This window comes from Raphanus sativus, chromosome 2 (genome assembly GCF_000801105.2).
Source record: "Raphanus sativus cultivar WK10039 chromosome 2, ASM80110v3, whole genome shotgun sequence".
Classification (NCBI taxonomy): Eukaryota; Viridiplantae; Streptophyta; class Magnoliopsida; order Brassicales; family Brassicaceae; genus Raphanus; species Raphanus sativus.
Genome location: NC_079512.1, coordinates 19,297,765 through 19,322,325, shown reverse-complemented (window position 1 = coordinate 19,322,325; position 24,561 = coordinate 19,297,765). Strand labels below are relative to the sequence as shown.

The window sequence follows — 24,561 nt, the reverse complement described above, 5'->3', positions numbered from 1 at the left end:
AGTAAACCATGTTTTTATATAAAGGATTTTTATTTTTGAAATAAATGTCACTGATTAGTTGGCAAAAAATGTTACTGATTAATTTTCGTAATATAACTTTTAAATTTTATTTTCTTAAAATTCATTGTTTTGATTATCAATTTACTAAATTTTACGATAGAATATTGTTAAAATTTATTTGAGTTAAATGTACTATTAATTATAGCATTATTTATGTAATATTAGATATTTTATTAATATATTTTACAAAAATAACAGAATTAATATCCATGTGTTGCTTGAATTTTTTGTATTCATTATAATGGAAAAGCACATAAACTATGTTATCTGAGTAAAGAACTTTGATTTTCAAAATAAATGTTATTGATTCATTTTCCTAATAATTTTCTAATTTTTTTGAAAATCACTGTTTTGATTATAAGTTAATTTGTGGATGCTCTTTTCTATCATTTTGTTAAATTTTATGGTAATTTTCCTAATTTTTGTTTGCTTGATCGTTAAGTTATGGTACATGAAAAAAAATAAAAATGTACATTACTTTTGTTCTTATTTTTTTGTGAAATTTTTATTTTCTTCTCTAACTACATAATATTGTGAATTATATTATGTGTTTTAGTTAAGTTATTTTTGCAAATACACTGATTATAAATTTTATTTAGTTGACATCGTGCAATAATTATGAAATTAATATTTTTGTGCAATAAGGTACTTCTATGTGAATGTTCATTTTCAAGCATTCACGTTGCAGGATTGTATCTCTCCTTGATCTTTAGAATCCCTTCAACAGCCTGTAGAGTAAGGCGTTTAGTTTGATTCCTCCGAAGTATCCAATGGATATAACCAAGAGAATGACAAAGACAAATGCTTCACCTCAAAGTATTCAAGTTTTTGGGAGTGATGTCCTAGGCTTGTACGACTTAGAACTTGGCTTCTATTTGTTCATTACAAAAAAAATCAGGAGGTTATACCTGATTTTGACAGGAGGTAAAACTGATTTTTCTACGACTTCTCAAAATCCAATTTCTTCGTGCTGAACTGCTGATCGAGGACAATCACTCTGGTCCCAAGATGATTACTAATTTCTTTTATTTATAGATAATATTATTATTTTAATTAGAAAAACACATCAATAGTGAACCAGAGGTTAGTGGTGGCCATTGCTTCGTGTCCATGTATGTGATGATAGTTCTGTTGTATGATTACTATAATGCGACATTCTTGCTTTATGAAATGTATTATGCTGATCATCTGGTTTAGAGAGAATCAAGATCATAACTTCAGTTTCAATTTTCTTTCTACCTCAAAACATAATCATCTTAAAAAAGAAAAAGAGTTTTTAAGCCTTTTATTATTATGTACACCTATTTTCTGAACCGTAACAGTTTCAATTTCTTTCACTGTTTTCTCTCGAGAATCCACAACTCTACTCAGCAAAAGAGTGTTCATTCAATTAATCTGTTGGAAGCGGCTCAACTTTCTCAGCCTTACCATCTTTCTTAGGGATTATCAGACCGTACCCTCCTTCTCTTCTCTTGTACTATGTTTATCTCACCTAGACCCAAAAAAAAAGGTAAATGTTCCTTGCATTTCATGCAATCAAGCATATGTATGCATACCGGTTTCTTCATTCTGGAAGCCGTAGAAATCGTGAGCTACTAACTCCAGCTGCTCCACTGCCTCGGAGACGGTCAATGGTGGCATTTCAAAGTACTTGGTACGCACAATCTGTCGGAAAAAAAACCATGAGAAACAAATTATCAAAGAATCTAAAAATTTATAAAAACGCACTATGAAGTAAGCTTCTTAACAACAACTTTGCATATTAAGAACATAGAGACCAAGAGAATGCTGGAGATTCAGAAGTTTCGCCGCATCTTCACATTAAGTGAGACTTCTCTGTATGATTGAACTTTCTCTGCTGCATGTCTCGATGGTCTTCTTCCCACAGATGTTCTTGGCTTGTTCTTTGATTCTCTTTCATGGTCCCCCTGAGACACCGTTGATGGTAACAGATCACACTCTGTCACTATATCTTTATTGGCTCCATTGGTGTCTGAAGCTGTCTGACATTTACCCTTTGTTGATCGCATTCTAGTCGACACTCTGGCGAGAACACCACAAAGATAACACTCACATTACATCACTGAGACTCTAAAACTTGTAGGAAGTTCAACTGCTACTACAAACCTGCGTTTACCGTTTGTATTAGATGTGTCATGTCCGCTTTCAGATGGTTCTAAAGCTTCAGATCTTGATCCTTCGCTTACTAAGCTTCTCAAATATTATCCTTTGCATTATTTTTAGTGATATTCATACAGGTTATTATTTGTAAATAGGAAGTTAAGCTAACAAACCTTCTCCTCTTGGTCGTCTCCCTGACTTCGCCTCTCTCATGAAAGCTTTTACATGGTTCAGCTTCTTCGGGCCTTAACCGAGCGGACCGTCTTCTCAAAGAGAGCCTGCTCGAAACGGAGAGTGTCAGTCTGATATGCTATTATCCATTCAGAGTTTATAAAAAAATTCTAAATAACCTTGCTATTTCTTTAGTTACTTTAGTTTCCGTTTGTTGAGTTTCTTGAACATCAAACATGATAGATTTCCTTTGTACGGATAGCCTGTCAGAAAACAACCAGACAAAGGAATTAAAACCCAAATAAGATATTCTTGTTGCCATTGTTTTGGAAGATTTTAAAAATGTAATTCCCGGGACTGAATATAAGAACCTCTTGCTATGCAGACTGTCTTTTACGGGGTTAGCTGCAACAAACTTCTTGTTGATAATATTGTCAACAGTTTGGTTTTCCCCATGAGAGACAACCCCCTTTTCAACGTCATCTTCAGTCTGACAGGTCACTTCGGGGATAACAGTAGTATCTATGACTCTAGAAACTTTCCTACAAACGAAACAATACCAATTCACGATTTACTTGACTGCCAAAAGCTTTCACAGAAAGCACAGATTAAACATGAAGCAGACCTGGAACTTCTGCTGTTTGCGCTCTCTTTAACCTGTATTGGCTTAACGATAGAGCTTTCTGAAGCTAAAAATGAAACGATATGGGTAAGTACACAAAAAGGATTTCTGAAGCTGAAAAAGAAAAAAACAGTTTACATTTTGTCCTTGACGCTTGCTTTCTCTTAAAACACAAAGCTTAAACTCAATAATCTGGTGCGATGAATCCTTGAATCGCCGTACCCTGATCAGGACGAAAGCAAAGACTGTTAGTATTATCATCGAGAAAAAAATTTTATAACGGATTTAAAATCAAGAACAGACATAGCTGAATATACCTGCTCATCAATCATAAGCATTTCAAGACCAATAAGGTTCTTCGTGAGGACGTTACGCGCTTCCCAAAAATGAATCAATCGAAACCTTAGCTGGGTTTCCTGTGGACCGAACTTGACATCTCTAAAGAACACCAGTTGAGCAGTTTTTGCGGAGGGGACACCGGTTCCACTCCTACCTTTGATCGGCACATCGGAACACACAACGGACTTGCCGTTTCGTTTCTCGGTAACAGGAGAGACAGAGACAGAGTTGGCTGAAGAGACACCAGATTCAACAATAGGTTTGATCGGGCCGGCGGAAGCTGCTTTCTTTGACATATGGTCGCCGGAAACAGGGCTTTTGTTGTCGGGATTCATGATCTGATTTCCTTTTTTCGAGGATGGAAAGGGAGATTAAGAAGTTGTGAAAAATCAGAGTGGTATAAATAAGCTTTGAGGGAGAAAGGCGAAAAGAATCCATAGATTAAAGCTCCGAAGGATTGATTGCAGAGTGATGGCGTCGTGTGTCGTTTGATCATCTCTCGTTAACAAAAGCGTAAACGACGAAGAAGGTGAGTTGATCTGACATGGCAAAAAATCAGCTTCCTATTGGTCTGAATTAATCTGCCTACGTGGACGCTTTCTTCTTTGAAGTTATTTACCTTTTAATATAGTATATTGATAGTTGAAACTCAGACGAATAGAGAACCTTACATAACCGCAAAGTTGTCACGAAGTCATACAAGGAGATCATATCACCTAGTAATAACATTTACGTTTGTTTCCAAGTCCAAGATCAAGCCACACGATGCAGAGGTTACAGATTAGTTCTCGACCATCCGAAGAGTTTCTGATTAACCTCTTGCCGGATTCTTCAAGCCACGACGACCTCGTGGTCTACGACGTCGCCAAGAAGGACCTGATGCTTCACAACAACAGTTACAGGTCCGCTAATGGAGAGAGAGCTATTCACATAATCCCTCTTGTTCTCTTTCTATGTGCGTTTGTTTTATGGGCTTTTTCAAGTGCTCCTACTACTAGCATTAATAACATGCAAACGTAGAGGAATGACCTTTCGTTAATTTGTGATCACTTCTTCAATAACTCTAAGATATCTATGATTTTAATCACAAAATTCGCCTATAATTGGATTGTTTACTTTCTTAGTTACAATATTTTCCTATTGTAATAAACTGGCATCATTCATAATCGTATCCCCGTCTTTGGATCAAAAACCTAATAATGTGTAATGTTTCATTTTGTTGGTAACATGTAAATATTTAATTAATTAAACCCAAAAAATGCATTGCTTAAAACGCCGTCGTTTCCTGGCAAATGTAACTAAACCATTTCCAATTCGGTTCATAACTTGGATTCGGTTTAAGCAGTAAACCTAACCGAACCGTACTTCTCTAATCCTTCGCTCCTTGTCGTCTTCGTCTCTTCCTCTTCGAGCTGACGAGCTTTCTTCAAGTGTTTGAAGCTTTCTTTTAACGTTCGAAGAAACCTGTAATGGTGATTATTAGCAGTGGCGTAGTTTTAACCCGTACTTTTTCCTCGAGATTGCAGCCACCGCGTCTGTTATTTCGCCGGAGATTCTGCGGAGGAGCCAATACGGCTTGCTCTGTCTCTCCGAACGGGAAGAGAAACTCCGAGAAGGAGAAAGTGATTGTGATTTCAGGTCCCACCGGCGCCGGGAAAAGCAGACTAGCACTTGAGCTAGCTAAGCGTCTCAACGGCGAAATCATCAGTGCTGACTCCGTTCAGGTCCCAATCTCACTTCCAATCTCTTTTTACTTGTTTGTATGCCCTCTGCTTTTAAGCTTTTATTAGCTTCACTTAGATTGCATAGGACTCTTGAGTTTGAAAAGATGAATGCTTTGCTCAATCCGAGACTGGTACTTTCATTTTAAAAGTTTTGTCTGTTTGACCCAATTGTATCTGAACTGTCGAAGTTGGAAAGTTTCTTTCTTTCTTCTTCTTAGTTATTTAAAAAAAGGTTCTTGCTTTGTGTTTTGATTGGCCACAGGTGTACAAAGGCCTTGATGTTGGATCAGCCAAGCCATCAGCAAGGGATAGAAAGGTATGAATCAGATGATTTTATATGAAAGTGTGTACCTTTTTGAGCTTTGACTATTTGTACAGGAGGTGCCCCATCATCTTATCGACATTTTGCATCCATCTCAAGGTTTCGTTTTAGCTCTCTCCTCTCTCATTTGTTAATTGCTTAACTTCTCATTTTTTTTGTATGTTTTTTTTGTTTAGACTACTCTGTGGGGCAATTCTTCGAAGATGGAAGGGAAGCTACTAAAGATATTCTTAGTAGAGGGCGTGTTCCCATCGTTACAGGTGGCACCGGATTGTACCTGCGATGGTATGTATGTCAGCAGATTGATTGATTATATACTTCTTCTTGTATATGTTGTTTCACACATTCCTAATGCTCTCTCTCGGTAATGTGTAAGGTTTATCTATGGGAAGCCAGATGTGCCTAAACCTTCTCCAGAGATCGTCTCCGAGGTCCATGATATGCTCATTGATTTTCAAACCGAATATAACTGGGATGGAGCTGTTGAGTTTGTGGTCAATGCTGGTGATCAAAAGGCCTCTTCTTTAGCTCGTAACGATTGGTACAGACTCCGGCGCAGCCTTGAGATACTCAAGGTTTGAAATCACAATTATCTGCTCACTTGAAAGAGTTGCTCTTCCTTGTAGATAATCAGTTCTTGCATTTATAATCTTGGTTTAAGTGTCTAATAGACTTTTTAAAAAACTTGTATGGCAGACAACTGGATCTCCTCCGTCTTCCTTTCGTGTTCCATACGATTCTTTTCGAGATAATTTGAATTCTCCTGATGCCAACAACGACTTTGATGAGAATGGTTCATCTGCTGATATCTCTATCCAAAACATAAAGACAGATTTGGACTATGACTTCCTCTGTTTTTTCCTGTCAAGCCCACGCGTTGATCTCTATAGATCTATTGATTTTAGATGTGAAGACATGCTTTCAGGTAAAAACAAGTGCAACTACTTAAATAATATCATTTTTTTGTATATGTTTGCTAGGCTGTTCTTCTGAATTCAACTTTTTTTGTTCAATGGTTGTTGTCTCTCAACATCAGGTGCGGAAGGAGTGTTGTCAGAAGCTAGATGGCTTCTTGATCTTGGTCTTCTTCCAAACACCAGTTCTGCAACTCGTGCCATTGGTTACAGACAGGTAAAAAAATTCTTTTTTTTTGTTTTCTTTATTGGATTGTGCATAACTTACCTTACCTTGATACTGTTTATGATTCCTTGTTATCAGGCCATGGAATATCTATCAAAATGTCGTCAACAAGGGGGTGTAAGTTCCCCTGGAGAATTCTATTGGTTTTTGAACAAATTTCAGCAAGCATCCAGGTGATTCCTCTGCATAGACTTTGAAATATGTAACGTTACATATAAGCTTCTGCACAAGGATTCATATCTTTCACTTTGTTTGCTTGATTTGATGCGCAGAAACTTTGCAAAAAGGCAAATGACATGGTTCCGGTGTGAGCCTATGTACCACTGGCTCAATGCTTCTAGACCTCTGGTAATATATATACATGTGTCTGATTCTATTCAATCTCTTTATGTTACTATTGGTTTGCTTGTGATAAATCCTTTTGGCACTCCTTGCAGGATGCTATACTTGAATTCATTTATGATGCATATGAGAACAAATCGGAGACGCTGGTGGTGCCAGATACTCTCAGGATGAACAAAGACTTGAGAAATTCTCGAGAGGCTAATGCACTCAAGGGGTACCGCCCCAGAAACAGGTACAGAGATCAGAACACTAGATCAGGCATTCTTTTTTGTTGTTGTTGTTGATTATTTACGGTTTGTTGAATCTTTGTTATGAAGGCATTTCGTAGGACGGGAGGATTGTTCATCGGTGTTAGAGTGGATCAGTAGTGAAGGGTGTAAGAGTGAAGTTTCTGTGTAATGAAATTAACCCACTTGCATACTATCATTTTATCCAAGAGAGAAAGCAAGTGTGTAACTTTCTGTGTAATGAAATTTTGAGGAGACTAGATTTTAAGATTATGTTTTTTGATGAACATGAATTTGGGGTCTGAAAATTTCACTTACAAGTCTTAATTTCACGACTCCTTTAAACAACAATCACCAACATGATACCACTTTTCAAATTTAATTTTAAATAATGTTCGATGTCATAAACACTTTCAGTTTATTATGAAAAAACAAAATTAACTCCCTTATATCATGTATAAATATTTTAAATTTATTTATAAAAGTTTATAAACTTAATTCCAACCCACTAAACTCTACCCAAAACTTAAATGTTTAATTATTTTTGATTAATCGTACTTTTTCAGAAAATGGTATTCAAACATAATATATTTCAAGCAATTTTTCAATTAATCCTATAATCGAGTAAATGGTATGCTTGCTGTAACCGCATCGGTTACGGGTGTGATTGTGGGCGTTTGTAAAGATAGTTGCGGTTTTAAGCGTTTAAAAGATTTGTACGACAATCGACTGGTATATCAGCTAGAAATTAGTGCGTTTGCGGAATAGTTATTACTGGTTAATTAATGCAGGAGACGTTAAATAATAAATTAACAATATCTATATGTTCTATAATTATAAAAGTATTAAAAATTATAATATTATAATAAATATAATTTAAATTATAATATAATTTTTTAAAAAATATAGAAAATATTAATTTTTGTTTTCAAGTTCTATAATATATATAGAAATATTTCTATAACTTCTATTTAAATTTTTTATTGATTTTTTTAAAAAAGATTTTTACCTTTCCACAACCATTTGCAATCACCCGCAAAATCATCTTTTATTTTTAAGTGGTTTAGAACGGTTCGAAACGATTTGTAGCATTTTCTATGATTTTTTCAAAATACAAACAACCATTACCAATCACAAAAACTGCATGTGTTATCAGAGAAACAAGTCATTCCCAAAATGGACACATAATATTCTATCCAAATAATTATTAGCACATAAAAACAGTTGATTCCGTTATCCATTCAGAATCAAGAAAATATTAACAAAATATTATTCATTCAGATTTTTACCTTTCTACAACCATTTGCAATCACCCGCAAAATCATCTTTTATTTTTAAGTGGTTTAGAACGGTTCGAAACGATTTGAAGTATTTTCTATGATTTTTCAAAATGCTAACCACCATTACCAATCACAAAAACTGCATGCGTTATCAGATAAACAAGTCATTCCCAAAATGGACACATAATATTCTATCCAAATAATTATTAGCACATAAAAACAGTTGATTCCATTATCCATTCAGAATCAAGAAAATATTAACAAAATAATGCAAGACAACGACACTATTTTAAAACATTTTTGGTACGTTAATATGGAGCCTACGACCTCTAGGTATCTTTAATATCTTCAAAAGTTAAGTGGGAATTATTTAAAGCCGCCTGACCTCTCACCATCCCTATAACGCTTTCTTTTTCTTTTCTCCTGTAAACTTTTTGTTTTTGGCACACTCAAACACGCACTTTGCTCGTGACGCTCACCGATATGAAATAAATAAATAACATACGTATATCTATCGTCCTTAAGCAAATGATACAAATCTCTATTTCAATAATAACAAAGACATTTTTGATCATCTTAAATCCGATACTGATTTCTTTCCTATATTAATTGCATCTCAATATCTCATGCATGAACCAGAGGCAATTACTTCCAGTCTTTAATGATTTTGCATACTCTTCGTTGTCTTATAAATCAACTTTCCATTCTAGATACCAACGTTTAACATTCTTGTGCCATTGCCATGCCACTTTCACTTTCTCTAAATGTTTGGAAATAAAAGACGCTTTGATACCCGGACGAGTTAGTCCAGTGGTACCCCGAGACTTCGGCTGAGGGAATGCGGGTTCGAAACTCGGACGGAGAGACGTGTCCAGAGCCTTAATCGGTACAGAAGCAGACTGGCGCCGGGCATAAGTGGTGGGTCCCGAAGAGGCCAACACCTGGTTAATCAAAAAAAAACGCTTTGACATATATGTCAAAAACTTAAACCCTTAGAAGATTTAAGTTATAAACAAACTATTTAACTTTTACAGGAAAAAGTGTCTATTTCGATATGAACTTTACGCGTCGCGCCTATTCTTTCACGAACTTTGTAGTAGTGCGTATTCCACACTGAACTAAACAAATTTTTTTAAATACTATATGAACTTTATGCGTCGTGTCTATTCTTTCACGAACTTTATAGTAGTGCATATTTCACATTGAACAAAACCAAAATCAAAAAATACTACATAGACTCTCAAAATCGTGCTTATTTTAATATTGAGTGTTAAATGTGTTAGTCATCCGTTAATGTATCAAAACAACGTCATTTTGTATCAATTTGTGAAATTAAAAATTAAAAATTAAAAATAAAATACACTCTCAAAATTGTGCTTATATATATTGATTGTCAAAAGTAATAGTCATCATTGATTTTATCAAAAGACTATTTTGGATAAATTCTATGAAATTGTCCGTCGTTTTTTAATTTTTTTATTTTACAAAAAATTTATCCAAAATGACGTTGTTTTAATAAATTAATGTATGACTTAACTAACACCTTTCACTTACTGACAAAGAAAGACTAACATCTTTGACGGTGTATATATATAATCACGATTTTGAGCGTCAAAGGTGTTCGTCTTTTTTTTGTCAGCAAATCAAAGGTGTAGTCATATATATATGTACATTAACCGTCAAAAGTGTTAGTATTTTTCTGTTTAAGAAATCAAAAGTGTTAGTCATACGTTAATTTATCAAAATAACGTCATTTTTGATAGATTTTATAAAAAAATAAAAAATTACAAATTGATGGATAATTTCATAGAATTTATCCAAAATAAAATCTTTTGATAAATTAAAACATGACTAACACCTTTGACAGTCAATATATAAGTACAATTTTGAGAGGTTTTTGGTAAATTAAAGGATGACTATTACATTTGACAGTCAATATATATAAGCACAATTTTAAGAGTCTATATTTTATTTTGATTTTTAATTTCACAAATTTATTCAAAATGACGTTTTGATAAATTAACGGATGACTAATACATTTAACGTTCAATATTGAAATAAGCAATATTTTGAGAGTCTATACAGTATTTTTTTTATTTTTGTTTAGTTCAATGTGAAATACGCACTACTATAAAGTTCGTGAAGGAATAAACACGACGCATAAAGTTCATATAGTATTTTAAAAAATTTGTTTAGTTCAGTGTGGAATACGCACTGCTACAAAGTTCGTGAAAGAATAGGCACGACGCATAAAGTTCACGTTGAAATAGGCATTTTTTCCAACTTTTACATATATACTTTCAATAAAACATCAAATCATTGCCACTCACCAATTTCTCTCATCGTCATCACCCATTTAGTCAAAAAAATAATCTATCAAACAAAAGGCCATGTCTCATGCGGGCTTGATGGATAAAAGTGCCAGAGCCCATAGGGGTTTTTACACCTTCAACTATTATTTTCGAATGTTTTGCATTTAAATTTAAACATATGGATTTTGTTTTGCTTGCTGATGTGTAATAAGCCAAAATATTCTCTTTTTTTTTTCATTTATCCTAATTATATTGCAAATAAGTTTTTTTCTGTTCTTTACCCCTTTGATCCTTGTTTGGTTACCCAGAAAATCAAAAAGAAAAAAAAAATAGTTGTTTGTGAGAGCAGAATCATGGCTTCCTTTGCGTGCTAAACATTCACTGACCAAACTTCTTTTTGTTGTAAGGTAAACACAATATGTATTATGCATTTTTTTCTAAATTGAAATTCTGAGTTTTATTGATCCTATACATTTGAGTCATCAATCATCATCATACTTTTCAATTTCATTACATCTGAATCCATGCTATGTTTCTCTGTACTGTGTACTTGCTTTGCAAAATAGTGGACTTCTCTTGCAATCTGACAATAGATTGAAGTTGAAGTTTCTGAAAGATGAAAGATTATCATGGATCTATTTGCTCCAGCTTATTTCTTGATATTTGTATGTACTTATTTGCAATGGATCATCATTATTGATCAGTTGTGATGTTTTTAATCCTAATCTTATAAACAGTTAGAAAGTGTAAAGATATTCACATTCAGATTCTCAAAAATTGCAGGAAAAATGAGATTTAAGAAAGGAACTAAAGTGGAAGTGTTGACCAAATCATCACTTCCATCTGGTGCTTGGAGATCTGCTGAGATAATGTCCGGTAATGGGCATTATTACACTGTCATGTATGATAATTCTAACGGTACAGAGAGGGTACCGAGGAAGAGTATGAGACCTGAGCCTCCTCCTCATCTGCAAGTTCTACATTCTTGGGCTCCTGGTGACGTTCTTGAGGTTTTTCAAAGCTGTTCCTGGAAGATGGCTATCGTTTCCAAGGTTTTGGAGAATGATTGTGTCTTGGTTAGATTACTTGGTTCCTCAGTCAAGGTCAAGGCAGCCAAATCTGACATCAGGGTTAGACAGTCTTGGCAAAACAACGAATGGATCATGGTCGGGCAGGTACACGTTTCTTTCCTCCGTCAATAATTTTCCAAGGATTTTTATGAGCTGACATTTTGTTTATACTTTATACCATTTGGTTAAAGGGTACATCAAGATCAAGCACACAAACATCAACAGGAAAGTTAAGGAGAAAGGTGGATTTGAACAGCAAAGACAAGCTCAATGCATCTGATGTACTTTCGAGAAAAGGTCCAAACAAACGGACCTATTCTTTGGTTACACCACACAATCAAACTGCACAAGTCGGAGAAGAAGATAGAGAGAGTGTTGCTTCTTCTGTTGGTAGTTGTGGCACGGACATGGATGGTTTATATACTACTGTATCTTTCACTCCCATAGAAACCGGTGACTCCAGTGACACAGAGTCATCATCTTGTCGCTACAGAAGCAAGTCTGGCTTTCCAGGGAAAGGCTCAGAAGCTGCTGATGTTCATAAGCTAGAGTTGGATGAATACCGACACAGTATTGAGAGATTGCACGCATCTGGGCCTATTATAACGTGGGAACAAGAAACGTGGATCACAAACCTCCGGCTGAGACTGAACATCTCCAATGAGGAACATCTGCTGCAGATAAGAAACCTTATCTCTGATGATAACAGTACAACATACAGATAGCAGCATTATCATTGACAAATATAAAGCTGTGTCACATAGAATTAAAAAAACTTAAGGGTAAGGTTGTACAAAAGTCGCTCTATTTTTCAAACAAAGTATTTGATTTTTGTTTTGTAAATGTCAATTTGAACGATTCCTGCAAGTAAAGTTTCGGGTTTCAAATATGCAACTTAATGTCTGTTGTGATCAATCGAACAACAGTAAACAACTGCATTAGTAACACAATAGTTAACAACAGTGAAACAAACAACAAGCAAGCTGTGACTTGCTACTTGTCACATATAGCAGTGAGTCACTGCCAGTGACAGACAAGCACGGTTAAAGCAGCAACATGCAAACAGAACAGTCACATGACCCAGCGACATAGAAATAAACTAGACCACAAAAGATTCAAGTTAAGAGTCTTCCGCCAAATAAGATCCTTGATTGCATAATCTATTTTGGTTCAAAAACAACTCGCTCTATTCCAAAACGGAACAATCTCAATATTCCCCAATATTAGTTCTAAAACACTCGATTCATTCCATATGTAACATCAACGCAACATAGAACAAAAACCAAAACAAAGAAGAGAATCAGCAAAACCACTGCAGCATACATCTCGGAACATCTTTTGTTTACTCAAAAGCGTCATCATCATCATCGGGGAGAGGCTGAGCAGCGGCGGCAATGAGATCAGCCTCGTTCTTCTGCTGCTCGGCAACGTCGATGTGAACCTCAGGGGGAGCAAGAGCTGGTGACTCGACAAAGTGAAGGTTAGGGTCGCCAGCAAGTTTCCTAGCGAGGTACAAGAAGGGCTTCTCGAAGTTGTAGTTACTCTTGGCAGATATCTCATAGTACTGCAGATTCTTCTTCCTGTGGAACGTCACCTGCTTGGCCTTGACTTGCCTGTTCTTGACATCAACTTTGTTCCCGCAGAGAACAATAGGGATGTTCTCACACACCCTGCATAGATCACGGTGCCATGTCGGAACGTTCTTGTATGTGAGCCGCGCTGTGACGTCAAACATAATTACTGCACATTGACCATGGATGCTGCAATAAGAAGGAAAAAGATTAGCTTTACTATATATACAAAAAGAAAGACCAAATCAACCACTATGGCAAGAGTAATTTTCAGGTCCTATTTCCATTAGTAATAAACCACATATATCAAACTTATGCTAGTATGTGACCCTAGAAAACTACTTCAACAACATGCATTAACCTAATGCTAGCAAGTGATATATAACCATAACTATTGATAACCAGAGCTATTCAAAGCTACATAGATTAACTCATGCTAGCAAAGTGATCCTAGAGAGACTACTACTTCAACAACTTAAAAAGCGGAAAAGTGAAAAGGTGTCTAGACTTACTAGTAACCATCCCTAAGGCCACCGAACTTCTCTTGACCAGCAGTATCCCAGCAGTAGAAACGGATCTTGCCACAGTTTGTGAAGAAATCCAAAGGATGAACCTCCACACCAATGGTAGCTGCAACACACACACACACACAGAGCCCAAATCAATCAGAAAATCAGTTTAATTCATGAAGAAATACTTAGACAAGGTGTATTCAGGAGAAATAATTCTTTAATACTCACGTTCGTACTTCTTCTCAAACTCCCCAGTAAGATGTCTCTTGACAAAAGTGGTTTTCCCTGCACAACCACATAATAGAAATCTAAAGCTTAGCAAAAAAAGAAAAGCATTCTAGACTATAACTTACGGATCAATTGAACCACTGGTTGAGAACAACAGTGAGTAATATATATATATATAACGAATAATCTGCTTAGCAAAAGGATGTTTTTAAACGAGCTCATCTCGATCACTAAATCACCATGAACGTAAATAAACCATTGATATTAACGGAACAATATTACTTTAACAAAGGAACATGAGCCTCAGCAAATTCTCAATTGCGTAGAACGATCGAGCGGAAGAGTACCTGTGCCTCCGTCACCAACAATGACGAGCTTGAAGCTAGGGTAATCGACGGTTTGCTGGTTTGGTAGAGCCTAAACAACATATCCACGATCAAATTAGAATCAAAGAAAAACGCAACGGATCTGAGCCTAGATCAAGGAGCGAAATCTAGTCGCACGAGAAGAAGAAAATCAGCAGTGTGCAACGAGAATTTTACCATGTTTTCGGAATCGCAGACGATGTGGAGATGATGTTAAGAAGAAGAGAAGCGGCGAGAGGGAGATGGGGGGTGGGGTTTTTAAAAGAGGAAATTTTTCCAAGGGTTTTCGCTGCTTAGGTCTGACGCTATTTTTATGACCGTTAGATTCCCTTCTTTTCTGAAATTTCAACGCTGCTTTCTCCACCGTTAGATCTTTTTCTTTGAGCTTTAATTCCACGCTGTCTTCCCACCATTTCTTTCGGGCCCGTTGTGAATTTTGTAAAAGAAAAATCGCGTGCGTTTGATGATCATGATGATAAACCGGTGTTGACGGAGATGATTATCGTGGTGACTTTTCACTTAACTGTTGTCTACTCTTACAATGTAACAAGTTTGCTTGCATGTTTACTGATCCTACCTATAAATCTACGTTGGAGTTTCTCTTTGAATCAAAACTGTTCATGTTATTATCTTGATGCACTCTGGTGTTTCTTTCTCGATTAATAATCTCCTAGTCGACAAGGATGAAATCGGAGACTGTTATGCTTAAGAACATTGGTGTTTAGGCAGTAAACAACTTTGTTTTCAAATCCTTAAAGAGAACAAACAGAAAATTATTTCAGAGAAAACCACATAGCAATAACACAGAGATATATTCCTTCCTACTTCCAGAGCTTACGCAAAGACATGTTCTTCTCTGTGTCTTTCTTCATAACCTTCCCCACTGCCATCTCAAAGTCTTCCTGTGTCACGTGTACTCTCCTCTCCCGCAGCGCAAACATGCCCGCCTCCGTGCACACCGCCTGTCACCATAATAACCAAATACCATAAGAGAGAGAACGAGAAACTATGCAGAGAGACAAAAAGGAACAAAAGAAAAAACACTTTACCTTCAGCTCAGCACCCGAGGCACCATTCATCTTCTCTGCAATCTTTTTCAGATCAATTCCACGCATCAAATTCATCTTCCTCGAGTGAATCTTCAAGATATCAAAACGTGACTGCCAGCACATAAAAAAGAAATATGCATTAGCCAAACATGTTCTTAAAACTATTTACTGAAGCAACTCCATGGTAAATGCAAAATAAGCACAAGCATTACATCTTCATTAGGATTGGGGAATTCGATTTTCCTATCAATCCTTCCTGGCCTGAGAAGAGCTTGATCCAGAATATCAATACGATTTGTCGCCATCAAAACCTGCCACATTCATTAGAAGAGGATTAATGAGAGTATACCACAGACTCGTCTTTTTCAGAGTCCCTGACACCTTTCTTTAACATGTACCTTGATTTTGTTTGACGCTTCGAATCCGTCAAGTTGATTGAGAAGCTCAAGCATAGTCCGTTGCACCTCACTGTCACCGTTTCCACTTCCAGATTCCATACGAGCAGACCCGATACTATCGATCTCATCCATGAAGATGATTGATGGTGCATGCTCCCTGAAAACGATAAGCCATCAGCAACAGTATGGTAAGACAACAGCAAAAGTATCACAACTCACAAGCATTATTTACCATGTTTGAAATTTCAAAATAGGGCTTAGCATATACAAACCTTGCCATCACGAAAAGTTCTCGGACCATTCGAGAACCTTCTCCAATGTACTTCTGGACCAGCTCGGAACCAGAAACTCTGATGAACGTACAGTCAGTATGATGTGCCACAGCTCGAGCCAAAAGTGTCTTTCCAGTTCCAGGTGGACCATATAACAATACACCCTAGAAAAGAAAGGAAGATGAAATCATCTATAATCTTCTTAACATCGTTACAGTATATAGAGAAGCTTCGAAATGCATGTGTACCTTTGGCTGCGCAATTCCAAGAGACTCGAACAGTTCAGGATGCTTGATTGGCAGCTCAATGACCTGATGAACAATTTAAGATACTATTTAATAAGAAGAATGAAACAACAGAACGTATAGCTGATTAACCAGTGACTTCTAGCTTTGGTTTTTCTATCACTAAGCAAGCATACCTCCTTTATTTCCTTAATTTGCTGGTCAAGACCACCAATCATGTCATATGTAGAATCGGGAACCTTCTCAACCTTCATAAGGTTGACTAGCGGATCAACTTTACTCGGGAGGACGAGGTGGAGAACATAGCTATCGTTACGAAGAGCAACTCTTGTTGATGGAGTGATTTTCGTAATGTCTATGCTTTTGTCAATATCAACAACATACTTCCCCTCTGGATGAACCTGGAAAAATGACGAGTTTAAGCTTTACTGATAGCTATGTTCATTCGATTACAAAACAATACAAAGACAAGTTAAACTAAGACAATACGATACAAAGGATTCATACCTTAACCAAGACCTTGTTTTTTCCCATCACTTTGACCACTTCACCGACATAGGAACCAGGTTCCTGAAGTAGCTGCAACTCTTCTCTGAGCATTCGTACTGTTTGGTTCAGGAAAAAAAAAACTAGTGTCAAAGAGGTTAAAAATTAGAGTTAACTAGAAATTGTAAATGCTAGCAATAAATCCTTTTAAGGATGAATATGATGATGGTCATAATAACAACCAAGACTGTTTTGTGTTACTAAAACCATAGATGCATTGGAAATGACTTGTAATATGGACTCCTTTCGGTGAGTATGTATAACACCTCTATGAAGAGAGTGAAGAAAGAACTAGGATCTCAAAGCATCAATGTAGCAACACTAACAGCCATGGATTTTCCATATCAAATACAACTCTTTTTGCAGTTTAAATCTCCTTCAAGAATTACATATATAAGAAGCCAAAAATGTGAAACTTCATTATCGCATTTAGCATTATACTTGTAAACATGTTGTATATAACTCTAAACATCCATGAACCCAACTAATTATGCAGGTAGCAGCAGTGACAGCTGTCCTCTCACCCTCACACCATCACAGTCAGTATATTACTCTGGCAAACAACCAAGTAGAAGACATAATAAGCTCTTGTAACACGACCCTAGGGATCAAAGAGAATCATGAAATCTGAATAAAGGCCTGCTAAAAATCACATTTTTAAAGCACCCAACTCCAAGAAAAACACGAAATCGAAAGCCTTTAACACGGAATCCAAGAATAGTAAATTAAGATTTAAGACGATGATATATAAGAAAAATCTATTAAATTCAACAAAGAAATCGATCTGAAATTAGGGCTAAGGAAGGACCTCGAGAATTGAGTTCGTTCCTCTGAGCTTCAAGGCGATTGAGGTTGTTAGTTTTCTGGCGGAGCTGGCGCTGGAGCTCGTGGATGTGCTGGAGATAGTACTGCTTGAGCCCCTCCCCTTGTTTCGCCGCCCCTATCTTGATGTTGCAGGTTTCCTCCACCGCAGTCTCCGGACGCATCGACTCCACTCCTACGGCAGCCATATCCTCTCCTCAATGATCGTCGCGAGTATTGTGATGTTGATGAAACTCACAAGGAGAAAGAGAGAGCAGTGTTGTTTTCGATCGGAATCTGAGAAAAAAAACCCTTTCACGACGCAAACATTACTTACACCAAAAGTTAAAAGGCAATTAACTCAACAATAGAAATATTCTTCTTTGTCTTTTTACGTCTCGAAACTTCTATATGAGTTAGAGTGTCCAAGACCTGTATACCTTCTAATTTTTTCCTTTGTTAAATTACAAAAACAATTGGTTGAAATTTGGGTACTTATTTTTAGCAATATATATATTTTTTTTTTGTCAAGCTATATATATATATATTTTTTATACTAGATGGTTTTTCTCACCTTGTACAGATTAATATGTATATATATATATATATATATATCAATAAATTTTAGTTTTATTGTTATATTTATTTAAATATAAATTATTAAATTTGATATAAAATTTGAACTATACTATAAATTATTTAATTTCAATATTTTTATTAAAATATACCCGTCATAAATTGACTGTGGCTTAATTCAATACGTACTCCCATTTAAAAACAAATGAATTGGTAAATTAAGCACAAACATGGTTTGAACAAAAAAAACATGGTAAAAAATGTGTATCTGTTGTTGACAGTGCCGGTCCAGCATAATCTCATGCCTAAAGCATAAATAAATAACTAGATACTGACCCGCCCTTGAAAAGGGCGGAAATTATTTAAACAAACCTTTCTAATTGTTACCGAGATTAGAATATACAAATTATAAAAAACAATAGTTTTTTATATATATAATTTTTGAATAATATTGTTTTGGTTATAAAATATACACATTTTTAAAATTAAAACTTGTACAATGAAACATCTATAAATTAATAATGTTGGGACTACACCAGAACTATAAAAAATTTAATTTATAGAGGTTATTAATTTATCGATATAATAATTGAACCAAAAATTCAATGTTGGGACTATAAAATTATAATATTTATAAAAAAAATAGTGTATATTAATTTATAAAGTATTAATTCAAAGAGTTTATACTGTATATAAACGTTAATATGTGTGATTCAAAATTTATAGGTAAAATATTTAGACAATGCTTTTAATTGTTACTGAGAAAACGAAAAAAAACAAATAAACTTTAATTCCATAAAAATAATGTATTTTTATTATAATATTGTTTGTGGATATATTATATAGTCTTTTATTTTTAAGTTTCAAATACAATGTTAGTTGGTTAAAACCCAATATTTATAAGACCTAATGTAAATTGGTTTACATAAGTGTATGGTCCTTTATTTGTAAAGCAACACAATTTTAATAATTTTCCAAAGCTCATTAGTTAAACCATTTATAATGTGTATTTATGTTGGTTTAAATTAAGTTGTTAGTTATGTTGATATATTCAAGGAACCAAACAGATTTAAGTAGCCAAACACCTACTATTCTAGAGAAGGTCTAAATTTAAATGATAACTTTTAAATGGTAGATAAATTTTAGGACTCTAAATTAATATAGTAGATTTGCCCACAGTAGGTAGGTTCGAACTAGGGTTGTTAGAAATATTTTTAACAGCTTTTACCACTAGGCTATGTATAGTTTTGACAAATTTGGCGCCCCTTAAATTTTAATATATTTTGGCGCCTAAAGCCCTAGCTTGTTGGGCTTTAGGTCAGGGCCGGGTCTGGTTGTTGGTTTCATCATTTTCTAATGATTTTCTCCTTGATCTCTAAAGAACATTCTAAGATATGGAACCCAACACAATGCTCTGTTGTGGTATCATTTTGATTTGAAGTATGTTTTTATTTTCTCAAATGAACCCACAATCTTATGAATTTATACAACACTCATCAAGTAGTTATAAAGATAAAATACAAACAATTGTTTTGTAAAAGAAATATTACTATTTTTGGTGTATGTACTTTTTGTTGCAAATGTAATTGTCTTTTTCTTTAATAAAGAGGTTTGACCGAATCTAGTAATCTCTCTAGGCCTGAAACCACATTAAAAAAAATCAATTTAGATATGTATGTTGTTAATATGAATCTTTTTAAAATACTAAGAGGTTTGGAGTCTAAGCCTGTAATCCTTCTAAACCAGAAATTACATTATTTAATATTAGTTTCGTTTCAAAGTCACTCAAACTAAGAATTTCTGACAAATTAGACATGATCTTTTCCCATTGATCTGAAATTTCAAAAATTAACAATATTTATTTATTTTTATTTTAATTGGAAATTCTGCAACATTGACGTATGCAAAAAAAATCAGAAACAAATATATGATTGATAACTCTTCTAAAAACTATATTTGTAAAGAATATAAAAGCAAATTTCGCATTATAATTCAGAAAATGTTTACATATTGTTTTAAATTAATCGTTTACTCTCTATTACAAATTCCAGGAAACACAACAACTCTTGGTCTGATGGTGTGGTATGACTATGAAGCACATCCATGATCCAAGTTAGAGTACGCCACGTGGAACGTGTATTAAATATAATGGTGGTGAATTATATTAATCTGCTTGCAAGAATGAAATATATTATGTTGGAAAATGTTTGTCGTCTATAATATTACGGTTGTATTGTTTTAACGGTGATCCTAATGCTTCCATTTGTGGTCCTCTATAATTTAATATGCGAAGAAATGATGATATCAAGCTGACACCCAAAAATATGTAGCAACTAGGGCTTGGCAATCGGGGATCCAATCAGATTTCGATTTGGATTAATTCATGTTTTAATTTTTTTGGTTCATGAATTTTAGCCTTATTCGGATATTATAAAAGTTTGGGTCAAATTCTATTTGAGTTTAGTCGGGTTCGTGTTCGGATTTAGTTACATGTCCAAGATCTGACTGAATTCGAAATAATTTTAGTATCAGATGTTAATCGGGTTATAATTTCCAAATATATTGATTTGTGTTTAATTAAACTCAACATATATCCAATAATTAATAAATTTGTTTATGTGGTTTCATCGAACCATATTGTTTTCCTTCAAAATAACTTTGATGAAATTTGTCTATCAATCATACAAGACTCTTCTTTGCCCAATACGTAACAATATCATATATAGCATGACAAGCCGAAGTATTGTACCAGCTAAAACCATACATAATGAAACGTAAACAGATTAACAAGTAGCAACTCTATAAACCTAAGAATCAATATTTAAACTTTAAAAACATTGTTTAAACTTGAAAAACAAACTTATTCATAATTGAATTTTAAAACAATTCTCAAAAAATAAAAATATTAATATTAACCAAATACCAGAAATATATATTAACTAAGTATTTGAGTCAACTGTTCATGTAATATATAATTATTTTAGATGTTCAATACTCTCTTTGTATCACTTTAAGTGGTGTTTTAAGTAATTAATTTTATTTCATTTTAAGTGATGTTTTCAAGTTTCTATGCAAAAAATAATGTAAATTGATGTTTTTGACCATTTATATTTTGCAGTATGTTTTATTGGTTGAAGTAGCTGTAGTTATTGTTGTTTTTAGGCAAACGTTTGTAATTACTTAATCGGTGTGCAAAAACCTTAAAACTATTTGTTTTGATAGAGATGGAGTAATATCTTAGTGTATTTTGAATAAATATTAACAATTTTTTTAAAAAAATTTGGGTTCTATCAGACATCCAGTTAGATTCAGGTTTGATTATAATAAAATCCATAATCTAAAATACCATAAAACAAGATCCATTCTTTATTTATGTCAGGTTCGGAATGGTTTGGGTTCATCTTCATTGGATCGGATTCAATTCGATTTTCGGATCCGATTTATTTATCCAGCCCTAGTAGCAACAATAAACTGGAATAAGATCTGTAATAAGTTGTATGAAAACTAACCAAGAGTGTTTTTCTATTTATTAAAATATTATTATGGTACTTTATATTAAAACTAAATTGAGGCATAATGATTAAATTTGGAAAATAAAACTGAGAGTGAAGTGGAAACCAAAAATAATTGTATTTAAAACTTATTTTATAACCAAGAGGGTATTAAAAAGTATTATAACCAAGAAAGCAAAAAAAAAAAGAAATGAAAAGGAAAGAAAAGGAAAAATAAAATTTATGATCATGAATTAAAAGTTAATATGTACAGTGGAAAGGGTTATTTAACACACTATTTTAAAGTTTTTAATACTCCACATCAGCATCTTTCTTTCACGTATTAATTCAACACTTTATCCTATAACAATTTATTTTTTAAAAGATCAATATCATACTCCATCATTTTATTTTATATTAGTTTAATACAAATATTTTTATGAATCCAAATCAAATGAACTAAATCTTTATTTATAGATCGCAAAAATAATAAATTTTAGTATAACATTCTTTTGCAAAAGAGATAATTTATTATAAGATAATTTATTTTAAATATTTAAGATGATGTAAAAAGAAAAAATGATAAAAATAGACCACATTTATGGATATTCAACATGTTGAATGTAATACTCTCAATTCTATTAAATCTACATCATATATTTTTAAACTACCTCATTTTAAACTATTCAATATTGAAATAAGAATTCAACATTCTCATTGTAAAAATATGTATAATGATTTCAAGATTCAATTCACTCAATTTCAATTGTAACATTTCATGTCATCTTCTCTTTCTTCCACCTCATCATCCAACATACATTTAACTATTACAAAATACAGTGATTTTGCTTAATAAATTTACTAGTTAATATATCCAAATTAAATAAACATAATATCTTTTCATAGAGAATTTAAAATGATGACTTTTTATCAAATATACAAATAAAATATTTAATTTATGATAAAATTATTAAATTTAAATAACTTAGAGGATGTGAAAATATCAATCATTCTTAGAAAATGATATGTACCGTTGGTGGTCTCCACTTTTTTTATTCAACACCGAATAATTTAGATCGTCATATTTTATTTTTCAACACTTCCATTATATTGATTTAACTATTGAATCTTTTATACAAAACCTATTATAGATAGTCTAACTAACTTTATGGGACAATTACCTAATCTAAACTTGGAGAGTCATATGCCTACCTAAACTCTTCGAAACATCAAAAAAACAGAGAAAGACTTGGTTGGTAGCTAATATGAAGATTGATATTCACACATAATCAATTTCGAAGTCAAGAAAACACTAGTCGTCTTCGTATCATACATGTATTATGTAGACTGGAAGTTGGAGCACAAGGAACTGAAGAAATGATCAAACATTCTAAAATCTTAGCCATCCCAAAATGGGGGTAACTTCTTGTCTGAAAGAAAATCTTTGTCTTTATCTAGCAACAAAACCTTAGTGGAAAAAAATTGGATGATTTCTTGCGATATTATGGATATATCATTTAAATATTATTTTCTGCAACTAAGTTTTTATATACTTTAAATTTATAATAATTTTGATAAACAAATCTATAAAAAAAAATTAATTGTTTAATTGTGAAAGAATAACAATATTTTATATTATATTAATCATCAAAACATATGTATCTTTTATAAAGTAAAAATTAAAAAGAGAAAGTACCATATATGAGTTTCTTTTTGAAATTGACTATCAAATATGAGTTGTAATATTATCTAATATTTAGGTTTAAAAAGATTCTATTCTATTACTTGGGTATAAAATATAAATTTATTTTTGGACTTTAACCAATATTAAATATAAGGTATAATTTAGTTATATACACAATTAGTCAACAATATAAGATTAATTTCAAGACATTCTGAAATATTATATCAAGTAATGATTGTTTGTGGATTTTAGATTAGTTTTTGTTTTTTGTTTTTTAAAAACATTTTTTCTTCCGATCAAGATTTTTAAAAGACTGGATTCCTAAAATGTAGGAAAACTAGTTTTTTCCAATAACTGTTTTTCACACAAAAACCAAAAACAAAGTTTTCATGGTTTCTTAAAAAAACATATGTTGGTTTTCAATATTTGTCTCTTTTTTGGAAGATATATTTTTAGTATATTCATGCATTAAAATATACTTAAATATAAAGTTTCGTAAGAATTATTTTACTAACATATGTAATATGAAAACAATATATATTAAATTTTTGAAAAAAACTTGTAAAACATAAAATTAGTTATTTAAAATATAATTTTATTTTTAATTTTTTTTATTTTGAAAAATAAATTTAGAAATCCAATTCTATGTAAAAGATACATTTATTATGTTTTTGTTGAAATAGATAAATTTATTCTACAAAAATACGAATAAAACAAATTAATAATATTCCTTACAAATTAAGTTATTGGAGTTACGTTTAGATAGATTAATTTTATACTTCCTCTGTTTCTAAATAGATGATGTTTTAGGGAGTTTTTGATGTTTCAAAATAGTTGATGTTTTAGTATATCAATGTACTTTTTAACTTTATCAAAAACTATGTAACCAATGATAAAATGTAATCTATTTTGTGATTGGTTGAACAATTTTTAATTTATATTTTAATGATACTTTTCAGATTAAAAAACAAGTTTCTTAATAATCGTGCACAATCCTAAAACTTCATCTATTTTGAAACAGAGGGAGTAATATTTAATTAATATCCTAAAATATATAGTTTAAGTTATAATTTGTTAGTTTTAATTATTA

The 24,561-nt window shown here is 33.2% G+C and overlaps 5 protein-coding genes and 1 pseudogene across 6 annotated transcripts; 3 read left to right on the top strand and 3 right to left on the bottom strand.

Moving 5' to 3' along the window:
* Positions 1–1,330: 1,330 nt before the first annotated feature.
* Positions 1,331–3,648, bottom strand: LOC108858477 (SHUGOSHIN 2-like; annotated as a pseudogene).
* Positions 3,649–3,957: 309 nt separating this feature from the next.
* Positions 3,958–4,484, top strand: LOC108841491 (uncharacterized). The gene has a single exon (XM_018614251.2). The coding sequence runs from the start codon at positions 4,079–4,081 to the stop codon at positions 4,331–4,333; it is 255 nt and encodes an 84-aa protein (XP_018469753.1). The 5' UTR covers positions 3,958–4,078; the 3' UTR covers positions 4,334–4,484.
* A 223-nt stretch (positions 4,485–4,707) lies between these two features.
* Positions 4,708–7,384, top strand: LOC108839698 (tRNA dimethylallyltransferase 9). Its single transcript, XM_018612477.2, has 11 exons — positions 4,708–5,037; positions 5,300–5,353; positions 5,416–5,458; positions 5,536–5,644; positions 5,736–5,934; positions 6,056–6,284; positions 6,396–6,490; positions 6,578–6,672; positions 6,772–6,847; positions 6,937–7,076; positions 7,162–7,384. Exons 1-11 carry the CDS (start codon positions 4,783–4,785, stop codon positions 7,241–7,243), a joined length of 1,377 nt encoding a protein of 458 aa, XP_018467979.1. The 5' UTR covers positions 4,708–4,782; the 3' UTR covers positions 7,244–7,384.
* Positions 7,385–10,800: 3,416 nt separating this feature from the next.
* On the top strand, positions 10,801–12,600 carry LOC108843198 (uncharacterized). 2 transcript variants are annotated; one of them, XM_057002481.1, is made up of 3 exons: positions 10,801–11,070; positions 11,447–11,838; positions 11,925–12,600. In XM_057002481.1, exons 2-3 carry the CDS (start codon positions 11,452–11,454, stop codon positions 12,456–12,458), a joined length of 921 nt encoding a protein of 306 aa, XP_056858461.1. In that variant the 5' UTR covers positions 10,801–11,070; positions 11,447–11,451; the 3' UTR covers positions 12,459–12,600. The 2 variants fall into 2 exon arrangements, with proteins under 2 accessions (XP_056858461.1, XP_056858462.1); XM_057002482.1 differs by lacking the exon at positions 10,801–11,070 and adding an exon at positions 11,136–11,328.
* Positions 12,601–12,862: 262 nt separating this feature from the next.
* LOC108843199 (GTP-binding nuclear protein Ran-2) lies at positions 12,863–14,711 on the bottom strand. Its single transcript, XM_057002483.1, has 5 exons — positions 14,587–14,711; positions 14,392–14,461; positions 14,045–14,101; positions 13,817–13,934; positions 12,863–13,493 (listed from the first exon to the last, which is right to left on the bottom strand). The coding sequence occupies exons 1-5, from the start codon at positions 14,587–14,589 to the stop codon at positions 13,076–13,078; spliced, it is 666 nt and encodes a 221-aa protein (XP_056858463.1). The 5' UTR covers positions 14,590–14,711; the 3' UTR covers positions 12,863–13,075.
* A 380-nt stretch (positions 14,712–15,091) lies between these two features.
* Positions 15,092–18,045, bottom strand: LOC108817833 (26S proteasome regulatory subunit 8 homolog A). Its single transcript, XM_018590648.2, has 9 exons — positions 17,728–18,045; positions 16,881–16,978; positions 16,550–16,774; positions 16,377–16,439; positions 16,129–16,292; positions 15,857–16,013; positions 15,671–15,769; positions 15,459–15,569; positions 15,092–15,371 (listed from the first exon to the last, which is right to left on the bottom strand). Exons 1-9 carry the CDS (start codon positions 17,927–17,929, stop codon positions 15,231–15,233), a joined length of 1,260 nt encoding a protein of 419 aa, XP_018446150.2. The 5' UTR covers positions 17,930–18,045; the 3' UTR covers positions 15,092–15,230.
* Between the last annotated feature and the right edge of the window lie 6,516 nt (positions 18,046–24,561).

What these genes read in the sequence shown, in the direction of transcription:
- LOC108841491 (XM_018614251.2), top strand. Translation starts at nt 4,079, where the DNA reads ATGCAGAGGTTACAGATTAGTTCTCGACCATCCGAAGAGTTTCTGATT.
- LOC108843198 (XM_057002481.1), top strand. Translation starts at nt 11,452, where the DNA reads ATGAGATTTAAGAAAGGAACTAAAGTGGAAGTGTTGACCAAATCATCA. An exon ending in AATGGATCATGGTCGGGCAG is followed by an intron (nt 11,839 to 11,924) that starts GTACACGTTTCT and finishes ATTTGGTTAAAG; the next exon opens with GGTACATCAAGATCAAGCAC.
- LOC108817833 (XM_018590648.2), bottom strand. Translation starts at nt 17,929, where the DNA reads ATGGCTGCCGTAGGAGTGGAGTCGATGCGTCCGGAGACTGCGGTGGAG. An exon ending in GAACGAACTCAATTCTCGAG is followed by an intron (nt 16,979 to 17,727) that starts GTCCTTCCTTAG and finishes TGAACCAAACAG; the next exon opens with TACGAATGCTCAGAGAAGAG. An exon ending in CCTCGGGTGCTGAGCTGAAG is followed by an intron (nt 15,372 to 15,458) that starts GTAAAGTGTTTT and finishes TTATGGTGACAG; the next exon opens with GCGGTGTGCACGGAGGCGGG.
- LOC108843199 (XM_057002483.1), bottom strand. An exon ending in TGTTGGTGACGGAGGCACAG is followed by an intron (nt 14,102 to 14,391) that starts GTACTCTTCCGC and finishes GTGGTTGTGCAG; the next exon opens with GGAAAACCACTTTTGTCAAG. An exon ending in GGCCTTAGGGATGGTTACTA is followed by an intron (nt 13,494 to 13,816) that starts GTAAGTCTAGAC and finishes TTCTTATTGCAG; the next exon opens with CATCCATGGTCAATGTGCAG.
- LOC108839698 (XM_018612477.2), top strand. Translation starts at nt 4,783, where the DNA reads ATGGTGATTATTAGCAGTGGCGTAGTTTTAACCCGTACTTTTTCCTCG. An exon ending in AAATTTCAGCAAGCATCCAG is followed by an intron (nt 6,673 to 6,771) that starts GTGATTCCTCTG and finishes TTTGATGCGCAG; the next exon opens with AAACTTTGCAAAAAGGCAAA. An exon ending in TCAATGCTTCTAGACCTCTG is followed by an intron (nt 6,848 to 6,936) that starts GTAATATATATA and finishes CACTCCTTGCAG; the next exon opens with GATGCTATACTTGAATTCAT.